Raw genomic sequence first — 22,551 nt, 5'->3', positions numbered from 1 at the left:
TGTGTGTGCACCCACACATATATGCTTACAAGTGAAGCACTCTTCCACGCTTTGATTGGTTATCCCTGGCTCATTTGATTTCAACTGCTGTTTCCTGTAAAGAGGAGTAATTGACTAGCATTTTGTTCAGCAAGGTGTAAACTGAGTGTATGTTTGCATGGAGGCTTTACAAGGGAAATCAGAAAGCAAATAAGAGGTAGAGCATATGTAACTTGCATGCTTTCTGAGCTACCATCTGCTTCTTTACATACTTTCTAATAACCAGAATCATAGCTTTTGGAGAAGCTTCAGAACTTTGGGGCAATCTGGCAAAGTAGACTCAATTAAGCATTGCGATCCATATCACACCATGTGGGAAGACACTCTTTTGGAATTTCTATTTCTGTAGGCACAGAGGAAATGGATTCTATTAATACAATGCCAAAAACCTGGGTGTGACAGCCACTTGGGGCTGACGTTGTTACAGGGTACCCTCCTTTCCCTAGCATGACCAAGGCTCTAGGTTTCCATGTTGACAGAAGCTGATTCAAGATAAAGGTATCAGGCCATAGTCAGTGGGCTACCAGCTTGCCTTAGTCCCATTCCTAGGTGTATAAATATTGAAAAGCCACAAAACCATGAGAAATAAAATAATAGATTTTCTATCTCTTTCTTCTATGCTTGCTTTTTGCTTAGGTAGGTAGTGGCATGAAGGTAGCAAAAAAGTAGAAAAGAATAACCTATGTTTTTTATATTTTTCAAGAACACACAAGAATAATTACCTACTATTTCTTCCCTTCCCCTTCCTTTTCCCCCAATAAAACCAAAAGCACAATGGACTAGTAAGCCAACATTGTAAATGTTCAAAGGTGGAATTACATCTCTTGGTGTCCGGGTGTATTTTGCATTATAATGCAGCCTTGATGATAACATTTCTCAGGAAAGCCTGCGCAGCTGTCTGAGCATCAATTGGCAGTGTGTGGGGAAAATATTGCTCGGAATGGACTTCTGGGTGCAATTTTCTTTGATACTGTTCTCTGAAGTATCAAAATTGGTTCTTCATCTTTGACAAAGGAAAATGTGCACTCTCAAGCCTTACGAAGCTGAACCACATTTGAGGTGACAAATATATTCCTTTGGGAAGAAAGCATTGTACAGTGGAAAGAACAAAGCCTTTGTAGCCAGAAAGATCTGGGTCTTAGTCCTGTATCTACCATTTTGCTTTCAGCCCTTTGGCAAATTAACTTTTCTAAGCTTTTGTTTCGTAATCCACACGATGGGTTGCTGCAATAATAACATAAGATAACATATGTTAAATGTTGAATTGGAATTCGATATATCCTATGATTGCTGATAAATCTACTTGGCAGGTAGAGGGGAAAGGAAGGAGTTGTACCCTATGTGGTCTGGGGAGAGACAGGGATTGGGGGAACCCAAATTTGGATGATAAAGTTTATATCTCCAATGTAAACCCAGGAAAAACAGAACTGTTCACATTTACCTTGATTTTCTAGCTCAATGACTAGACATCCCTCATTTTCAGACAGCAAAGAAAGGTTGGTAGCATATATGGCACAGTTGGGAGGCAGATGGGCCAGGCTATATGTTGCTGAACTGACTCATGAACTGGCAGTAAGTTCACTTGTATATTTCCCTTTTCTCAGTTTCACCTGCAGAAATGTTTCAAGTGAAGGTCATTGTGCCAATACAGTATATAACGCCAAGATTTATAGCATCTAGGACCCTAAGTGACCCTGCACCCCCCTCCCACCTCTCCCTTATTCTCTTCTCCTCCTCTCTCTTTAGAAATCATTATCGCCAGAGTACAGCTGCTGCAGGCGGAGCATCTGGGAAGTGCTACTATACCCTCACCTTTGCTGTCACCTTCCCACACAATGAGGATGTCTGCTACCTGGCCTACCACTATCCCTACACCTACACAGCCCTCATGGTAACTTCCTCTTTACAGTATCACTCCAGCAGGACTGAAGGGGCTCTCTGATGTTTTCCCGAGAACGTTTTGGAGACCCTGACATCCTGATTGGGGGCGGAGGAGGGTGTAGGGAAACTACGGCCTTCCTAAGGGAGCCAGGTTTTGTTGTCACTGACTTGGTGGCTTTCTATGTGTCCCATCTCCTTCCCTGGACAAAGCACAAGGCTGAGCCTTGATCAGTGACATTCAGAAGGCCCAAGTGGTCTGCAAGTTGGGGCAGGACATGGGGACATTTCTTAAGAGACTTTATGTTTAACAAGTCAAGTTAAGTATGAAGTAGGTTGGAGTTGTATGGGAAGCAAGACCATACAAGTAAACTGAAATGCAAATCTGAAGAAAATTCAGTCATTCAGAGGAATGGAGAAAGCAGGAAGGTAGAGCTTGGGAAACTTCAGAGTCTGTGTGCAAGCAGCCATGCCAGCATCTCCAGTGGTTCCAATGACCATGAGCTGGAGGTGGCTAGCAGGATCCAGAGTGGAAGAGAAAAGTGTAAGAATAAAACACTAGATCATTGCAACAGACAACCACAATCTTTTTATGAGGGAGAGTAGGAGAAGTCAGGGCAGACTCACAGTTAGCGTTCCTGTGTTCCATAAGGCCCTGCAAAAAGTTCGCAAGACTATTGTGAGCAAATGGACTGCTTAAACCATGCAGTTTTCTGTCATTTGAAAAAGCTGGCAAACTATCCCTTACTGCTACCATTTCGTGGATATCCTAAGGATAAATGAGCTCCAGTAACTTCTATAAAGCACTTTCATCCTCTGCATTAATGCAAAATGTTATTAGCATATTTATAATCATATGTGTTTATATGAGTATATGTATCACTTAGCCTGAAGGATGAGCATTTTCATTTTAAGGCTGTGATAAGGAGTTGGAAAAGATAATAACCAAGAACATCTTTTCCTTCAAAAGGAATGTGCAGGTATAAATGGGAATTTTTTGCATAGAGAAGGCATATCTTGCACCACTTGGCTCACTGCTTCATGTAAGTGCATCTGTCCTCTTCTCCATATGTTGTCTTGCCTAAAGAGAGATTTTTACTGTTTTCCAGATTGCAAAAGATACACAACTAGTATTATTTGTGTATCACACTCAGAGAGCTCAAGAAGTTAATCCAAGTAATGTGTATCGCAAGCTAGGCTGCAACAAGCCACATTTGTTATAAAACATGTTTTGTTGCCTTTAGGGACACAGAACAGGCAAGATTCATGATCCCCCTTCAACAGTTGTTTTTACGGCCTTGCCTGTGAAACGCTGCACATGAAAAGTCTACTGTGGGCTGGGCGCAGTGGCTCACTCCTGTAATCTCAGCACTTTGGGAGGCCAAGGTGAGAGGATTGCTTGAGCCAGAGTTCGAGACCAGTCTGGGCAGCATGGTGAAACCCCATCTCTACAAAAAATACAAAAATTAGCCAGGCCTAGTGGCATGCACCCATAGACCCATCTACTTGGAAGGCTGAGATAGAGGATCACTTGGGCTCAGGAGGTTGAGGCTGCAGTGAGCCAGGATCACACAACTGCATTCCATCGTGGGCAACCGAGTGAAACCCTATCTGGAAAAACAAACAAACAAACAAAAGCCAAAAGCAAAAAAAGTCTGCTAGGGAAGGGGATTTCTTTTTAAATATGTGTTATGTGTTTGCCTTTCCCATTGGGTAAGGGATCATGGATCTAGGACACTGTTCTTTTCACTTGTTAGAATATCTTGGACTCTGATAAGGTCCTGGTGGCCATTCGTATAAAACATTAGAACGCAAAGGGGTTGGTGAAGTTGTCTAATTCACCCTTAACATTTATAGATGCAAGAACTGAGACCTGAAGTCCCACATTTAGCTAGCAGCCATGCAGGGACAGAACATCAGCCTTTGAGGTGTATTCCTGTGGTCTTTCTACTCTCCTGTAGAAAAGTGTAGAAGAAATTCCTAATTTCTGCTCTGGGGTCAGATCAGTGTCATTGCTTGCTATTACATTCATAAGCTACTAACACATGCAGTCGTTTTATGAGTACATGTAGTCATCATTGTGTGATGATACAGACATCTCTAATGTTTGAATTCAAATCACCAACCCACAGTTTATATCTTTAATGCTGAGTGCCGTGGATGTGGTTCCCCTGAAGGATAATGTCTCTTTCCAAACATGGTCTAATTCTTACCCCAAGATGCTCCAGTGGGTTCTTGCTAGGCGCCTACAAGCTGATTCAAATTGTGTACCCCTTTCAACCTGGCCTTGACCTGATGGTACCTAGTTGTTGACCTTGTGCCTCTGGGCCTGCTTACCTTCTGGACACAGTTTCAGTTAGAATACAACATCTAAAATTTGCAATTGGTAAATAACTCTAAGAACCACTGGGTCGGGGGTCAATGAGGAGATGATTTCATCTTAAAGGGAAACAAAAACACACAAAAAAGAGGACTCCCCTCTCTGCACCAATCACTTAGTTTCACTGAGAGGGAAAGAGAGGCCTTGTTAATTGATGCTTATTGACTTGTTACTGTTAACAATATTAATAACTATTACTGTTACTATTAATTACAATAAACTATAACTACTTACGACTTTTTGTTGTTACTTGTGAGCTTGCTGACTGTGAATGTCTTCCACCAGGGAAGTTTGTGGAGAGTTAATGAGAAAGAGGGATAACTTATTTCTCCTAACTGAGCAAAACAGGGTTAGAAAGACACTTTGTTACTTGAAAGTGACAAATGTGTATTCTCAATTTTAGGTTTTACATTTCCAATAACTCATGGTCTTTGTCCTCTCTAGGTTTAAGACAATAATTGACGCTGTGACTTCTCTTAAAAAAACTCTTCCTCCCATCATGGACAGAATGAGTACATTCTGTAATGCACACTAGTCATTTTTATTTTTGGACATGTCCTGAGGAGAAACAGTTTTTCTTCCAACAGATCAGTGATAAATTAAATGTGAATGATACCCCAAAGGGAGAATTAACTGTATGTTACTTGGGGGTTATGGTGAGGGGTAGAAAATACGTTTCCATGTGGAATTCATAATTTGCAAGAGTCTTATAATATGGATTACATTTAATAATTACAGACATTTTTATAGCAAAGGACTTGTGTGTTGGATGTTTTTCAATGTGAATACAATTTTGAAACTTTCAAAATTTTATTATTCTCTTATAATAAGAAAATTAGTATTCGGTTCTTTCAAATGGATATTTCCAGATGCTTGCCAGTAAGTCTGTTGGATAATTTTTCATATTATAGCATTAAAATACAGCTAAAAGAAAGAAATACACTATTGTAATTCTGAAGCAAACAAAAAAAGCTCTATTTTAATCAGTTGTATCAAGTTATCAGTAATTGTAATGATTGTTAAAGTGTTAGCAATACTCGTTAAAGTATTAGAATTATGTTATAAATAGCCCCTAGGTAGCCAGTAGTATTGGTTGCAAATGGGGCCCCAAGAGAGTTTCTGATGAATATTTTAGGAGGTAAAAAATTGGGATCTCACTGAGAACTTATAACTGTGTGAAATGACAAGAGACAAAAAAAGTGGTCATTAGTAGAGTCCATGGATTGGGAGAGCTTAAGGATCTTAAAGGATAGAGTAGAATTTTTACCAGACACATATACCCACTGTGGAAGATGTGAATACTGTTATCTCCAGAGGCAGAGGGTGGCGGGGGAGGGGGAAGAGAGAGAGAAGAAAGAAGAAAGAAAAGAAAAGAAAAAAGAAAGGAAAAAGAAAGGAGAAAGAAAAGAAAAGGAATTAGAATGCCACATGCACAGTATCTTATAAAAGACTCAGAATAAATGAAGAGTTTAAGAAGTGTCAAGTGGGAGATGTTGACTTACATGTGGCAGATCAAAGATGCAATGAACAGGTCATAAATCAGCACTGTCAGGTAATCAGTAGACAGCGATCCATCCTTGTATAGGCCAAACAAATGACAGACCCCAATAAAGGTTCTTTTTTTTTTTTTTTTTTTTGAGACGGAGTCTCGCTGTGTTGCCCAAGCTGGAGTGCAGTGGCTGGATCTCAGCTCACTGCAAGCTCCGCCTCCCGGGTTCACACCATTCTCCTGCTTCAGCCTCCCTAGTAGCTGGGACTACAGGCATCCGCCACCTTGCCCGGCTAGTTTTTTGTATTTTTTCAGTAGAGATGGGGTTTCACCATGTTAGCCAGGATGGTCTCGATCTCCTGACCTTGTGATCCGCCCGTCTCGGCCTCCCAAAGTGCTGGGATTACAGGCTTGAGCCACCGCGCCCGGCCCCAATAAAGGTTCTTGATGGTGAGGAGGTGAGCATGGAAAACCATTCTGAAGGAGCCAATATGTGCATGAATGGTAAAGTATTTGACAACAAGGACGTCTGAATTCCCTAAATACAGGGTCTTGGGCACAATGAAAGAAAGTTTTGAGGTCAGACAGACCTAGATTTTGGTCTAGGTGCTGTGTTTCCTTGCTGTGTAGCCACAGGCAAGCTATTTAACTTCTCTTAGCTCGGTTTTCTCATCTGTAAAATTAGAAACAAAAAAGCAGTGAACTACATAGGCTATTTTCAAGGTTAAATAGTTGCTAATTGGAAAGTTTTAGCAAAGTGTCTACATCTAGTAAGCAATACTAGATGGTAACCATTAAAGCATTTATTATTTTTTGTGATGACGTGTGATTATTTTCTCTGTTGGACTGATTGGAAGATACCCATTCCATAATCCATACTAAAATTTAAAAAAAAATACAAATGAAAGACCCCTCCTCAAAAATTACAAAGGATACTGATGGTTTTCTTGGAGTAGTTGATTATGATTATTTTTTTCTTACTCTTTTTTCCAAATCATCATACTATAGCTTTGCTTATTTTTAATGGACAAGGAATATTAAAACCATCCTTTCTTTATAATTGACAAACCTGTGAGTAGTTATGTAGAGACTAATCATTTCTCACATTTTTAAAGTTAAGTCCCTTTAAGTTGGGGAGCATAATATTGGCAGACTGGGACAGTTTGAGAAAGCTCATCAGAACATGCCTGCAGCATGTTCTTGTGGCTTTTATTTAGCTTAAATGTGTTATTTGTTCTTGTCTTGTGATAAGAAGTCTTTGATTCTCTGATGAGTATGTTTAAGTAACAACTGAGATCTAGGCAGGAGACAAATAAAATAGGCTATCTCCTTAGGAGTGGACTTTCTTCTAAATTAGGGGAACAGAGAGTACAGCAGTTTAGGGGATAACAATAGAAAATGAATGGTTTTTGAGTGCACAGTGCTTCTCACTTTATCAGTAGACATCAGCAGGTTACCCTGCTGAGGTCAAGGAAGTCTTTTATCGAAGTTTTAAGGGAGTAGTTGATAAAGGAAAGGGAGACTGAGGACTCCTGTGGAGAGACACAGGATGAGGCCGCAGGCTAAAGTTATCAGCTTGATATTGTTCACAGACAGGATTTTCTTTTAAGAAGTCAATCTCTCTGGGGGTTTCTACAATTGCCTTGAACTCATTCACATTTTTATAAAGAAACCCACCCATGTGGCTTCCACAGGACTGTAATTACAGTCAATTGGCACATGCATTCAGAGGTCCTACTTTTCTCATCAATGATCCCCACAATATCCTATTAGGCATAACTTTTCTGGACCTGAGATGGGAGATCATGTTTAGGAGAACAGGACAAAAACATTTTTGCAAAAGGAAATCCAACAGAAATTTATACTTGGTTTACTTCTAGCAATCTTTTATATGACTGAAGCCAAAATAATCCCCTAAAAGTAGAAGTGTTAGATACTTGCTGGACCTGATGGCAGGTCCAACAGGAGGGAGATTTCATTGAGGGGTGCAGGGAGATGGATCCATGAAAAATTGCAGTTTACAGAAAATGAGTGATAAGGTTTGGCTGTGTCCTCACCCAAATCTCCTCTTGAATTGTAGCTCCCATAATTCTCACATGTCGTGGGAATTAATCGAGTCACGGGGGCAGGTCTTTCCCATGCCGTTCTCGTGATAGTGAGTAAGTCTCTTGAGATCTGATCGTTTTACAAACAAGAGTTCCCTTGTACATGCCCTCTTGCCTGCCACCATGTAAGACATGCCTTTGCTCTTCTTTCACCTTCTGCCATGATTGTGAGCCCTCCCTAGCCATGTGGAACTGTGAGTCCATTAAACCTCTTTCCTTTACAAATTACCCAGTCTCAGGTATGTCTTTATTAGCAGCATGAGAATGGACTAACACAGTGAGCTTAAGCTAAAAGAATATTAGGCATTTGTTGATTTGTAATATTATTGTGGAAAATGTAATAATAATAACAAATTAAAAGAGAACTCATGAGAGAAGAACACTTTCAGGCTTTGCCTTCTCCCACATTTGCTACTTGGGAGCCTGTCCAGCCAACACTATTTTGAAGGACAGTGTTCGTGTGCCCTATGATACCTTTTTGACTTTTTGTCTCTCATAGCTAATAGTGCTTAGTGGCTTCTATAGACTAACCTTCTGCCTAACCTGCTTCCCCATATCTGATTTATAAAATCTAGATTTTATTATTTTTTTAAAGTTTGATATCAGGCAGCAAAGAGCTATGGATTAATTGTAATATCACAGAATGATGATTACTGCTTTTTGTTTTTCATTTATTTGTTCCCTCTTTTCCCTTTTTTCTTTTTCTTTTCTTTTTTTTTTTTTTTTACAGATTGTGTTATTTATTTTTATTTATGATTTTTATTTCATTTTTAATTAACAAATAATACTTGCTTATATTTATAGGGTGCAATGTGATGTGTTGATACATGTATATGTTGCAGATTGATCAAACCAGACTAATAAACATATCTATCACCTCACATATTTATCATTTCTTTGTGGTGAGAACACTTAAAATTACTCTTTTAGGGATTTTGAAGTAATTCAGTATATTATTATGAGCTATGATTACTATGCTATGCAATGGATGACCAGACCTTATTCCTCTTGTCTAATTGAAATTTTGTACCCTTTCTCCAACATCTCTCCATTCCTCCCCTTTGTTTCCGCTCCTCCAGGCTCTGCACCACTATTCTACTCTCTACTTCTATACGTTTGACTTTTTTATATTCCATGTATAAGTGAGATCATGTGGTATTTGTCTCTCTGCACCCATCATTTCACTTGGCATGTGTCCTTCGGGCTCATCCATGTTGTTGCAAATGATAGAATTTCCTGTTTTTTAAAGCTGAATGGTAATCCATTGTGTATGTATGTATATATGTATATGTGTATGTGTATATATATAATATATATGTGTGTGTGTGTGTGTATGTGTGTGTAACTCCATCAGTGGGCACTGTGGTTGTTCCCATATCTTGGCTCTCGTGAATAATGCTGCACTGAACATAGGGGTGTAGACAGATATCTCTTTGATGTACTGATTTAAGTTCCTTTGGATATACCCAGAAGTGAGATGGCTGGATTGTATGGTAATTCTATTTTTAAGTTTTTGAGGAAACTTCATACTGTTTTCCAACATAGCTGTGCTAATTTACTTTCCCACCAATGGTGTTCAGGGTTCCAGATCCTCACCAGCTCTTGCTGTCATTCATCTTTTTGATAATAACCATTCTAACAAGTGTGAAGTGGTATCTCATGTGGTTTTATTTTGCATGTCTCTGATGATTAGAGATGTTGAACATTTTTTTTGTGTGTGTATCTGTTGTCCATTTGTATATCTTCTTTTAAGAAATGCCTATTTAGGCCATTTGCCCATTTTTATAGGGTTGTTTGTTTTCTTGTTACTGTGTAGTTTGTGTTCCTTGTGTATTTTGGATATTAGCCCCTTGTCTGATGTATGATTTGCAAATATTTCCTCCCAATTTGTGGGTTGTCTCTTTGCTCTGTGAATTGTTTCTTTTGCTATGTGGAAGCCTTTTAGTTTGGTGGAATCCTATTGTCTATTTTTGCTTTGTTTGTCTGTGCTATTGGGGTCATATTTAAGAAATCACTTCCCAAACTAATGTCATGAAGCTTTTTCCTTATGTTTTTGTCTCATAACTTTACAGTTTCAGGTCTTATGCTTAGGTTCAGTTGATTCTTATATAAGGGATCAATTCTCATTCTTCCACATGTGGATATTTAGTTTTCCCAACACCATTTATTGAAGAAACTGTCTTTCCCCATTGCGTGTTTTTGGTACCTCTGTCAAAAATCAATTGACTAGAGGTGTCTGAGTTTATGTTTGGCCTTTTGTTGGGAAAGCTTCACCATTGGCAAGGACCCATGTGGCCACAATAAAATGTAACAAACAGATTTAATGAGAGAGAGAGAGAGAGAGAGTGAGAGCAAGCTCATAGAGATAATTCAGCAAGACAGTGTTTCCCAAAACATAGTCTGTAGCACTTCAGTCTCTTGAGATGTTTAGAGAAGAAAAGTTTAATGGTCATCTAAATTTATGAAGCGCTTGTACTAGTTTTTCTTCTAACAGTTCACAATGCATATTGAAATATTAAAGAATCTGAGAAATCTTGCATCCACGGAAATATTTTCATTTTATTTAACTCAACATTTTCTAAGCACTTTGGCTATGAATTTCCTGCCTCCTCCATGTCCTTGTTCACACCACAGCACTTGCTAACACACTACGGGATATATTTTGGGAAATGCTGCAACCAAGTTTCCCTTTCTGGCTTTAGAGCCCTGGAATCTTGATAGTAATTGTGAGGCAAGTTACATTTAGTCTGGATTTGGTAATAAAGAATACTGAGAGCAGCTTTCACTCAAATGTTTATAAAAATCTTAAAAGTAATTTGTTTATGATCACAGAGACTATAATCTGAATCCAGCACTATCCATGCCTTCTTAACTAAGGAGCTGGAATTTTCCTTTTCCAGGATGACTTAGAAACATGACTGATATTCTGATGGAGACATTTCCATTCTTCTTCTGTGCCATCTCTCCTGGGATACCCAGATGTCTACTTCTTATAGCAGGGCTGTAGTTAATAATTTAATATTGATTTTTGTAACCTATTTTGTAGGTTACATAGGTTTTGTAACCTAAAAAAATTCCGTACCGGAATTTTTTTTCCAGTAAGCTTCTTTTAAGAGGGTATTTTCTATTCTCTAGTGGTTATTTTATTTTTGCTGTTTTGAAAACCGTTTTTATTTAAGTCTAATTTCATTTAATTGTCAGAAAGTGTGATTTGTATAATTTCTGCTTTTTTGGGGGGAAGAATCTAATGAGTTTTTAATAGCTGTATATATGATTGATTACTGCTACATTTCCATGAATATTTGAGAAAAAATTTTTCTCTGGAGAGACAAAATTTGACATATGTCTACAAAAACAATATTGTTCAAATACCTTATATTATTATTTTTATGCAGTTGATTTATTCAAGACCCAGGTGCTATCTTAAAATCTCCCACTCTGAGAATAATTTTTTTCTCTTTCTGTTGTTTTTTGTGTTATATATTCTAATCCCATATTATTTGATTCTTAAGATTTATGAGTTTTATATGTTCATTGTGAATTTTGCCCTTTATCAAAATAAGATTTTAAAATCCCATTTAATGCACTTGATCTTGAATATGGCTTCGTTGTATATTACTATTGCCATGCCTGCCTTAATTTATGTTTGCTTATGCTTTTAGTTTCAATATTTCTCCTTTAAAATGTTTGAACAGAGGCAAACAAAATAAAGAGATAATATAAGAGCATTTCTCATACACATAATTTTTTTTCCTTTCTCTTTAAAAGTACCTCTTATATACAACATGCTGTGGGATTTTAAAAAGTAATCCAAGTTTTTGTCATTATTAAGGCTGATTAGCCTGTTTATACTTAAACAGTTTTTACTGTTACTTGTCATTTTGGTTTCATGCTATTTTCCATGCTTCACTGCTGTTGTCTCTCTTTCTTTTTTCTTATGCAATGTGGACCATCATTTCTTTCATTTTTTTCACCCTCAGAGTTTATAATTTTACTAGTGCTTTCTTTTTACTGCTTAAAAAGAGTATATTTGAACTTATACTTCTCCATTAACAATAACAGCTAACATTTATTGTTTCCTACATAACAGATGCTCTTCACATACATTATACGACTAAATTATAGCAACCACTGCATGAGATAGGTAATGATATTTTTATGTGCCTTTTAAAGATGAGAAAACTAAGTCACAATGAGGTTAAATAAAAAATTTACATCAGTTTTTTCAGAATCCACACAACCAGAATGTAAACCCAGATTTCCTGCATTCCTTGGCTCATGGTACCTCCCTCCACCTTCAAAGCCAAAAATGGCATGCCTCTTACCTCTTTTTCCATTACATCCCATCTCGTTCTTTGAATCTGACTTCTTATCTCCTTCTTTCACTTATAAGGACCTTTGTCATTACCCTGCACCCAACCTGATGATCTGGGATAGTCTCCCCATCTTAAATTTCCTAATCACATCTTCAAAGTTCCTTTACTATGTAAAATAACATCTTCACAGGTTGGGGGGATTAGAATATGGGCATCTTTGGAGGGCCATTATTCTGCCTACCACACCAACATAAGCAATAAACTCAACTCTGTTTTAGAGACCCATTGTTCTAGTGATATTCTAGAGAGTTTGCATTTGGCACAATACTAAGTACTGCCTTTCAATTTTCAAGAATTAAATAATATTTCTATATCTATGTGAGTTGAAAACATTAACATTTTGTTCCACCTTTTTCCTCCCTTGTACATCTCTTTTAAAGTTCATTTTAGAGCTAGGTGATGACATCAAAATTTTATAATGTGTATTGTCTTCCTAAAGAATGATTTTTTAGTGTTTATGTTAATATAGTAACCATATTTTTATATAGTCATTTAGATGTAAGCTTGTTTAACTGGATTTTTTTATAGTCTTTTTATATTGCTTTTCTGTTTGATTTGGGGGCAGCTGAAGTGTGTCTTCAAGTCCTTCTTTTCTTTCTTTTTTTTTTCTTTTTTTTAAGACAGGGTCTTGCTCTGTCACCCAGGATGGAGTGCAGTGACTTGATCTGGGCTCACTGCAGCCTTGACCTCCCAGGCTCAAGTGATCCTCCCACCTCAGCCTCCCAAGTAACTGGGACCACAGGTGTGCACCACCATGCCCGTCAATTTTTTATGTATTTTTAGTAGAGATGGGGTCTCACCATGTTACTCAGGCTGGTCTTGAACTCCTGAGCTCAAGCAATCCACCCGCCTCGGCCTCCCAGAGTGCTGGGATTACAGGTGTGAACCACTGCACCTGGGCCAAGACCTTATTTTCAATAAAGATAAGGTGATATTTTGTCTGAGCTCCTGTATGTTTGAGCATGTATGCTACATTTGCTGATGAGCAAAAACTTGGTTGGATATAGATTTATTAGATTATAATCCCTTCTACTTTCAAGCTTTAAGCAGTACTCATTTCCTCTAGCATGTAGTGTTGCAGAATAAATATGAGCCAAGAATGATTTTTTTGTGTGTATATATGTACAATGGATTTATTCATACACACACACACACACACACACATGGAGAGACACCACACAGAGACACATATATGTTTAAAAATAATCTTCAGTGTAGGGTACAAGTGTCATTCTATGCAACAATGAGCAGTGAGTTAAGATTGGCAATCAAACACACAGGTTAGGCTTTATCCAGAGCTAAGTTTACTATCCATAAGAAAGAATACAGAGAGGGCAACAAAACAGCACACATAGAAAGGGCTTAGTGAGAGTCTTTGGACTCCCAGGTACAGCTTACTTTGTCCTAGTAACTCCTCACTATGGAATTATATAGTCATGAGAGATTAGGTTGAGTGGAACATAACCATCTCAGCCTAGGAATACTATCAGCCTTGGGCTTCCTTCAGATTTCATGCTTAGCTAGTTGTCTAGGTTGTGTGTGTGTGTTTGTGTATGTGTAGTTAGTCATCTTGTATTCTCAGGGGTATGTGGCTCCTTCCCAATCTCCAATGCAGTTGCATCTCATCAATACCTGATCCTCGTTCCTTGAGGGACAATCATAACAATTAAGTACAAAGATTTGATTAGATACACGGGCCTCTGCTGGATTCTCATTTATCTTGAATCTTGTATAAACATGCTTCTTATAATTCCTTTACTTAGTATTGTGTCAAGTCCTGGCTCTCTGGAACATCACAAGAACAACCTGTTTCTAAGACACAGTTGGGTTTATTGCTCATGTTAGCATGGTAGGCAGAATAATGGACCTCCAAAATTCCATATCCCAATCCTGTGAAGATGTTACTTTACATGGTAAGGGTACTTTGAAGATGTGATTAGGGACTTTGAGATGGGGAGATTATCCTTGATTATTGGATTGGGTGCAGGGTAATCACAAGGGTCCTTATAAGTAAAAGAATGAGATAAAAGAATCAGAGCCAGAGAAAAAGATGGGACTTAATGGAAGCAGAAGTCAGTAATGCAATTTTTGGCTTTGAAGGTGGAGGGAGGTACCATGAGTGAAGGAATGCAGGTGACCTCTAGAAGCTGGAAAAGGCACAGGAAGAGATATTGTATAGAGCTTCCAAAAGGAATGCAGCCCGGCTGACACCTTGAATTTTGCCCAATGGGACCCATTTTAGACTACTGGCCTTCAGAACCATAAGAAAATAAATTTGTGTTGTCTTAACCTACAAAATTTTTGGTGATTCCAGCAGTAGTAGGAAACAAATTTACTAAAGGAGAAAGAATGGGACAGAATCTTACTAGTGTCTCAAAGGGCAGAGGGCAAGGTGGGGATATTTACTGATACCTTAAAGCCTGGCTTAAAGGCAGATATTTATTTAATGTAGGGGGGATTGATTAGGATTGGGTAAGGATCATGAAGTAATGGTTTAAGATTGGTGGACACTGTAAGGTAAGGATTTTGAAAAGAGGTGAGAAGAGGGATTCGAAGAATCTTGGCTCAAAGATGGGTTGATGCTTTCTATTGAAGAGTTGATGGGATATTCCTGAAATGAAAAATATATTTATTTGTAATTTCTGTCTTCCCAGAGCAGTAAAGTTATGCTGGGGAATAATAGGGGAAGGTTGGGGAATAATAAAGTCATGTTAATGTAGACGGTAAGCTATGTGTAGGTAAATGATTTTGGTTCTCAGTTTTAAGGAGAATATGACTCAAGGTCAAATTTTCAGGTGTCCCCGAGGCTAGAGAAAGGCCATAGAATTATCTGGTAATCTTTTCTTTTCTTGTCTTTTTTTCTTTTTCCTTGCAATTCAACTATTTCAGTAGAGTACAAATAGGTTTTAGTCTACTCCTATTCAGATGTTGGGATTTGTACTTACTTTAGACATTCTTGTTCCCTTGTGTAATAGTTGTCTATTGCTTCAGTAACAAATTATTAAAAATGTAGTAGCTTCAACAGGAACAGGTCCTTTTTAAAAAAAAATTGTACAGCTTTTTAGGTTAGAAGTTTGACACGAATCCCACTGGGCAAAGACCAGGGTTTTGGGGTTGCATTTCTTCTGGAGGCTCTGCGGGCAGAATGCATTTCCTTTCCTTTTCCAGATTCTAGAGGCCACCTGCATTCCTTGGCTGATGATGCCTTTCTCCGTCTTCAAAGCCAGCAAGGGAAGACTGAGGTCTTACGGGGCCAGCAATGGTTCTCTGCAGCCAGGAAAGGGTCTCTGTTTTTAATCATGTTGTGATTAGATTGGCCCTAACTGGATAGTGCAGGATGACCTCCCCATTTCAAGTGGACCCTTAATCTAAGCATGTCTGCAAAGTCCCTTTCACCATGTAAGGTATCCTACCAAAGGTTCTGAAGGTGAAAACATGAACATCTTTGGGGGCCACTATTCTTACCATCTGTAGTAAATTCTTTCCACATGTAAATACTTCCTCTACCTTTTGAAGACACTACTTCCCTTTCCATATATTTTACATATTTGTCAATATTTTTACATATTCATTTTATTAAAAAATTCATAAGTTTTTTTGTTTCATTTACCTAGCAGGCTAGTTATTTGTCAAGAAACAAGGTGGGTGGTTTCTCCTTGGACCTCTTAATACCTACTTGATTGTGGAAAAAACTTTCTAAATTTTAAGCTGGGAGGATAATTTTTGGGCAGTGGTATTCTTGTGCTGCAGAGGGGCAGTGTTTCCTCTGGTTACTGAAGTCTCCACTGTCGGGGGATGCAGTGCAGGTGGGGGAAAATCTCTTAGCTTCTTTATGACTGGTGCCCCTGTTTCGATTAGGGAGAATTTCTTCAGAATTCTTAAAGATTGTTAACCAGGGGCTGGACGTGGTGGCTCATGCCTGTAATCCCAGCACTTTGGGAGGCCAAGCGGGGCAGATCACCTGAGGTCAGGAGTTTGAGACCAGCCTGGCCAATACGGCAAAACCGCCCCCCCCCACTAAAAATACAAAAATTAACTGGGTGTGGTAGTGGGTGCCTGTAATCCCAGCTACTCGGGAGCTGAGGCAGGAGAATCGCTTGAACTTGGGAGGTGGAGGTTGCAATGATCCGAGATCACACCACTGCACTCCAGCCTGGGCAACACAGTGAGACTGTCTCAAAAAAAAAAAAAAAAGATTGTTAACCAGGTGTCCTAATTTCAATGGCTATTCCATTTTTGTATTTGTTTTTTAAATGAGTATTGAAATGGGGAGGTATGGTAGGAAAATTTGTTGCTATTTGTTACTTGTTCTTTTAGCTTAGCAGTCCACCTGGATTAATCACGTCTATTATTTTGTCAATGTGCTCACAATTCTCCCTATTACTTGGCCCTGTGATACTATGTGCTGTTGAAGTTTTCTATCTCATTCTCTCCAGTGTTCTGGATGTGTTCTATTTTCATGATAACCACATTTTTTTAAATTTTTTATTTTAAAGAAAGCATGCTTAGATTTGTCTCTTTTCTTTTTACATTGATTGCTATTTTTTTATTTGTACAAATTTATGGTTACATGTGAAGTTTTGTTACATGCATAGATTGAGTAAAGTTGGTCAAGCCAGCACTTTCAGGGTATCCATCACCCAAATAACGTACATTGTAACCGTTAACACATTTCTCATGATCCTCCTCCACCCCCTCCCTGACCCTTCTGAGTTTCCATTTTCTATCATTTCCTTGTATGCCACAGTGATAGGAAGAGGACTTTATGCCCCTGCCCGCCTCCCTCTTGCTTTCAGTGCAACTTGAAAACAGATCTTCTATTATGCCAAAACATGCAGGTAGGATGCTTCCTGCTCAGTCTCACTGAGCTTCTCCTAGACAGTAGAAATAGCCCCCTTTTAATTACTCAAGGCCCAATACATAAAGGACAGATTAGATTAACAACAATACTTTTAAACTATATGTAAGCCGTTGTTGTTTTCTATTACTGTTGTTATAAAAAACATTGATAATATACATGCCTGCTTTATTTCTGCTCCAGACCCATCTTGACATCCTGGAAAAGAGTGTCAACCTCAAAGAGGTCTACTTCCGTCAAGATGTTCTCTGCCAGACGTTGGGAGGGAATCCGTGTCCCTTGGTGACCATCACGGCCATGCCTGAGTCCAACAGTGATGAGCATCTAGAGCAGTTCCGTGAGTAAAATGGGATCCTCTTCATGGAAGATTTGACTAAGGGTGTCCTTTATAGTCTTGGAAGCATTCTGTCTCTTTTAGATCAAAATCTCCATAAAGGGTTGGAGACTGTCTGTCTTTGTAGAAATACACCCCCGACTTTTATTGGTGTGACACATAGGTTAAACATTAATGTTGCTCTGTTGTTAAAGAGAGAGAAAATGAAATGAATTCGAACTGTCAGGGAGATGAAATGACAGTTTGCTAATGATGGTCACTTCTTCTCTTAAAATAGAACCAGGACTCTGAATCATATTTTCCAACTTCTAATCCAGGTACTTTTCTCACTGTGCTCACTGCTGTTATGTGACTCTCATTCAGTCAAAGTATGGAAAGAAAGAAAGTTGAGTTTTTAAGCCCTGGCTAAAGAATCCCCTTGATGACCTGAATACCATTTGTATCTGCAGGTATTTGTATCTGAAGATGTGGACAGGCTCTAGCTAAGAACTTTGAAACAAAGTTGAAGCCAAACTCATGCACACACATGCAGACACACACAAATATACACATACGGACACATACACAAACACATAGACATACGTAGACACAGACATGTACACAGACACACACACGCACATGCATGTCTTTAAATGTTGGGTTCCTGTGCTAAGTGCATATGTGTGACTGACCTGTTACCAACTAGCTTTTGAAAATGACTTCTAACATCGTTTCAGAACTTAGGTAGGAAAAAAACAAAAAACAAGAAACAAACAAACAAAAAAAACCCAAAGAATGAAGAATGTTTTGTGATACAGAGAAGTTTTGAAGATTAAAGAAGAGACTGGGCACCCAGCTTAATTTATCCCCAGAAGATACAGCCTTCCCTGGTGAATATACAGCCTTCCCTGAGGAAGATACAACCTCCCCTGGTGAAGATACAGCCTTCCCTGAGGAAGATACAGCCTTCCTGGTGAAGATACAGCCTTCCTGGTGAAGATACAGCCTTCTCTGAGGAAGATACAGCCTTCCCTGATGAAGATACAGCCTTTCCTGGTGAAGATACAGCCTTCCTGGTGAAGATACCGCCTTCCCTGATGAATTGCTAGCCTCATTCAGGTGACTCTTTGGTGGGTCAGAATTATATTTTCTTACACCCCATCAGCATCTGACAATGGATACTCAACTACCTGGCAAATCAACAACCGATTAATCCATCTGGATTAATGAGGCCCTAAAATGCTTTAATGAATAATAAGGGATTTTCCAAAAATTATTTTCTGTATTTTATGCATTTAAGAGCAATTTCCATAACAGTTATAGGGTCTCTGCCTCGGCAGATGAGCAGTGCTTGGGAGCTGGAGACAACAGTCCTCCCAGGGTAACTTTCATTGAACCATTATTTACTTAAGAAAGTGGATGTGTGTAAGGCTGAGCTTCTTTTTCTACAAAAGAGGTGAGCAGAACTCTGATGTATCATTATGACATAGAGGTGCCTCCGTTTTTGTATTTTGTGCTGACATTGGTGTTTTTGTTGCTATTATAAATATGGAGAGTATTCTTACTTTAAGAAGAGGACTTGAAACATGCAAAGGCCCTTAAATAATCTGGCACTCCAACAAATAGTTCTGTTGAAAAAAGAGAGAGAAAGAGAAAAAATATCTCTTAGTACACCCTTATATGAATCAAAAGAGGCTGGTTTCTGCTTGCTCTGTAAGATGGGTTATAGTAAGTGTACACTCTTATGATCATAACAGGTTTTTTTTCTTTTAAACACATGCTAACATATCCGATGTTAATCTCAAGAAGTATCAGATAAATGCTATGCATTTTCTTTTTGTCACTTGCAAATGACAATCATTGAGCTAGATCCTGAGGAAACCAGGCTTTGACCTAGAGGAAAGGGCTAGTTAGGGCCATCTTCATAGGTGTGTCACCTATACCTTTGCAGAGGTCTCCTGCTTAGAAGGGCCATGAACTCTGCTTAATGCTTTTCTGTCACTATCTTTATAAAATTCTTTATAAAGTTTTGAAGAAGGGGCCGTACCTTTCCATTTTTCGCTGGGCCCTGCAAATTGCATAGCTGGTCCTGGATGTGATCTAAGGTCATAAAGGTAGAAAGTGGCAAAGGCTGGTGCCTTTCTGATACTACTCTTCTCTCTTTCCACATTATGCAAGAAGAGTTTTAAGTTTTATCCTATTTTTCCCACTCACTGAAAATATTATTTGTATGGATTATGTAGCTGATTGGTATCTTTCATCATAGGGATTAATTTCTGGATCCCTTATTTTACAGATGGGGTAAGTGGAGCTCAGAAAGGTTAAACACTATGACCAGTAGAGGTGACAGATCTCCAACATTGTTATTCTGATTCCAGAGTCCACACACACAACAAATGTGGACTCCTTCGTTATACACATGTTCAGCATCAACATTGTGGCTTCACTCTTGGAGCCATAACTTCCTCTCTTCCTCATTCTGTCCTCAAATTATTAGACACTAGCTGAGTTGTTAAAGCATTTATGCTAAATTGACCACAAGTAAGTGTATTACTCTCTTCTTGCTCACAACGAATTTTATGTTCCTTTCCTAACCCAATGGAAGCATTTTCATGGTGGATGCTTCAGATACTGTGGCAGGAAGGGAGAAAGAACACTCTTTCTGCCTGAAGGCCTTTCTTCAGACCCGTCAGATCCCAGCACAGAGCTGAGACTGCATGACCTGAGCCACAGTGCTGGGGCACAGTTTCAGCAGGGCTACATAATAAAAAAGTGTACAAGGTAGGGGTGTGTGTGTGTGTGTGTGTGTGTATAGTTATATAAAGTTACTTTATATATATAACTATATATAGACTATATATAGTATCTATGTACAGTAACTATATATATGAATATATTCTTATATATATATATGAATATATAAACACATGCCATTGCTGTGTTTCCAAAAGAAAAATTAAAAAAAAAAATACTCAGCCCAGTATAAATACTACCTACCCTTCAAAGTGCAACTAACCATGCCTGTAAATCAGAAATGGAACTACTTAATTTCCTTTGAACTACAAAATGTGATGTATTGATTTAGAAGGAGAAAACAGCAAATGAGCCTGCAGCTCAAGATTCTCCTGCCTCCAGGCCTCCCTTCAGGTGAGATTAAATTGTTTTACCTGCTTCCTGCCTCTCAGGGACTAAGGTAGCTTCAGTGTGGGATTGTATTTAGTTGCAATTTAGCTAGTTTCTGGTTCAGTAGCTGCCACTAACCCCTCATAAGGAGGTATGAGTGGAAAGAAAGGTTTTCTCTCCATTGTGTGGGATTATTACTTGAGTCTTACTTTACCATCCCAGGAAATAAGACCATGGCTATGGAACACTGGGGGAACTCCCCTCTCAAGGCTGGTTGCCTTGATGATCTGGTCTAAAGTCCTGGACCTGAATATTATTGAGGACAACTTATTGATTACTTTTAGTTCCTCCCAGTGTCTGAGCTCCAGAAAGTCTTCCAAAAGTATTGGTTTGATTTATTTTTCAAAAGCATTTTCTTTTTAAAAAGTTATATTCCTGGAAACATTTAGCCTTACCTTCTTGATAATATATTTTCAGTTGAGTTGTCACCAGATTTGCCAGCTGTGTACTTTATCACTATTTGGAGAATTGAGGACAGTCCCTTCTTGAAATGTTCCCAATAAAGAAGACTTACTACTTTACACCTTGATATTTGAGCCCTCAGAGCCAAACTGCTGGCAGGTCTTCAAGAGCAAAATCACTCTCTGCCCTTTTCAGTGGGATGGTGAACAGGGAAGTTCTCTGGGAGATTGTCACTGAAGTCATTGTGGAAGAGGAGGGCTTAAGGAGAAATTGACGATAGCAGGGAACCTTTACAAAAGGATCTACACCTCAGTCTAGCATCAGGGACTCTCAGTGATGAATAGGCATTGGGCAGTTAGAAAGTCCAGGCCCTTCCTAACTAGTAGGATTTGGGATGTTAAAGGAACCCAGGTAGGGCGTTTGGATTTTGCACAGCAGAACGGGAGTGAGGAGGAACACACAGAATCCAATAAAATGGAACAGGGGCTCCAACAGGTTGGAGCAGAAGATATTCCATAAGCAGTTTGGGGATAGGCTTGGTAGGCACGATCAGTCCAGGAAATTCTTTGCAGTGCCTTCTGAGCCTAGTCTCCATTGGTTAATGGTGGTCTGGCATAATTCCACTTAGCCTACTTAAATCCTTTAACACATTATATGTGAATAGGTACTTTGATTAGCATACCCTTTGAATATGCAACTTCCAGGTAGATTTGAGAAGTTTTCTATCTTTAGTTTGTATACTCTTCCGGAATGGGATGTGTGGGTGGGTGGTGTGGTATCTCCTTTCTTGAATTTGAACTGAGAGAAGATGCTGAATTTGAGTAGAACTAGAGAGCAATTCAAAATAAAGAGTCTTGGGGGGTCATTATTTATCTAATCCCGGAAAGAAGAATTTTCCCAGACTCAGCCATTTCCCAAAAACCATGCCTGCTTTCTGCTGCTTCTCACACAGATCGAGTTGCCTTTGTGTGGAAATTCCTCTTACTAATGAGCTCTTGGCCTTCCTATACTTGTTGTCTTACCTCCATTTTGCATATGGAGTCCGTCAAACATATTTCCAGATACCCCTCTTTAGGCTTTGGTTTTACTGGACTATTACCCAGAAATGCATACAACCAGAACACACTGATTGGTGAAGGCTGCTATCACTTTGTCAACTTCTCCATTTTCTCCACATTTCTCTCACAACCTCACATTCTAAATGACCATTTTAGCCCAGAGAAAGTCGAGTCCCATTTTGGTTTGGAGAGCTACATCTCTGATAGAAGCTTCATTTTTCTTAGAAAATTTATTGCCAAATTGGACATCTCTACATTCAGAACCTGTAACAGCATTGTCTTGACTGTACTCACGAATGATCTGAGAAAAGGAACGAATTTGTGGGAATTTTCTGAGGGAAAATGTCATTCTCCTATTAGAAACTCTCATTCTCTAAATGAATAGTCACGGACTGATTTACTGGTGAGAAGTCAAGAAACAACAAAGGGGGTGGATATGCTATTTTTTGCAATCTGAGACACCACCACCC

At 38.8% G+C, this 22,551-nt stretch overlaps 1 protein-coding gene across 1 annotated transcript in view; it reads left to right on the top strand.

The window, feature by feature from the left end:
* AGBL1 (ATP/GTP binding protein like 1) overlaps nucleotides 1-22,551 on the top strand; it is an 803,745-nt gene that overhangs the window by 206,170 nt on the left and 575,024 nt on the right. The window contains exons 16-17 of the mRNA XM_031669203.1: nucleotides 1,786-1,930; nucleotides 17,309-17,462. Of these exons, the coding sequence (XP_031525063.1) occupies nucleotides 1,786-1,930; nucleotides 17,309-17,462 (299 nt within the window). The remainder of the gene's footprint in view (nucleotides 1-1,785; nucleotides 1,931-17,308; nucleotides 17,463-22,551) is intronic.

This window comes from Papio anubis, chromosome 7, assembly GCF_008728515.1.
Source record: "Papio anubis isolate 15944 chromosome 7, Panubis1.0, whole genome shotgun sequence".
Taxonomy (NCBI): Eukaryota; Metazoa; Chordata; class Mammalia; order Primates; family Cercopithecidae; genus Papio; species Papio anubis.
Note: the sequence above shows the minus strand (reverse complement) of the source record. Positions and strands in the feature narration are given on the sequence as shown.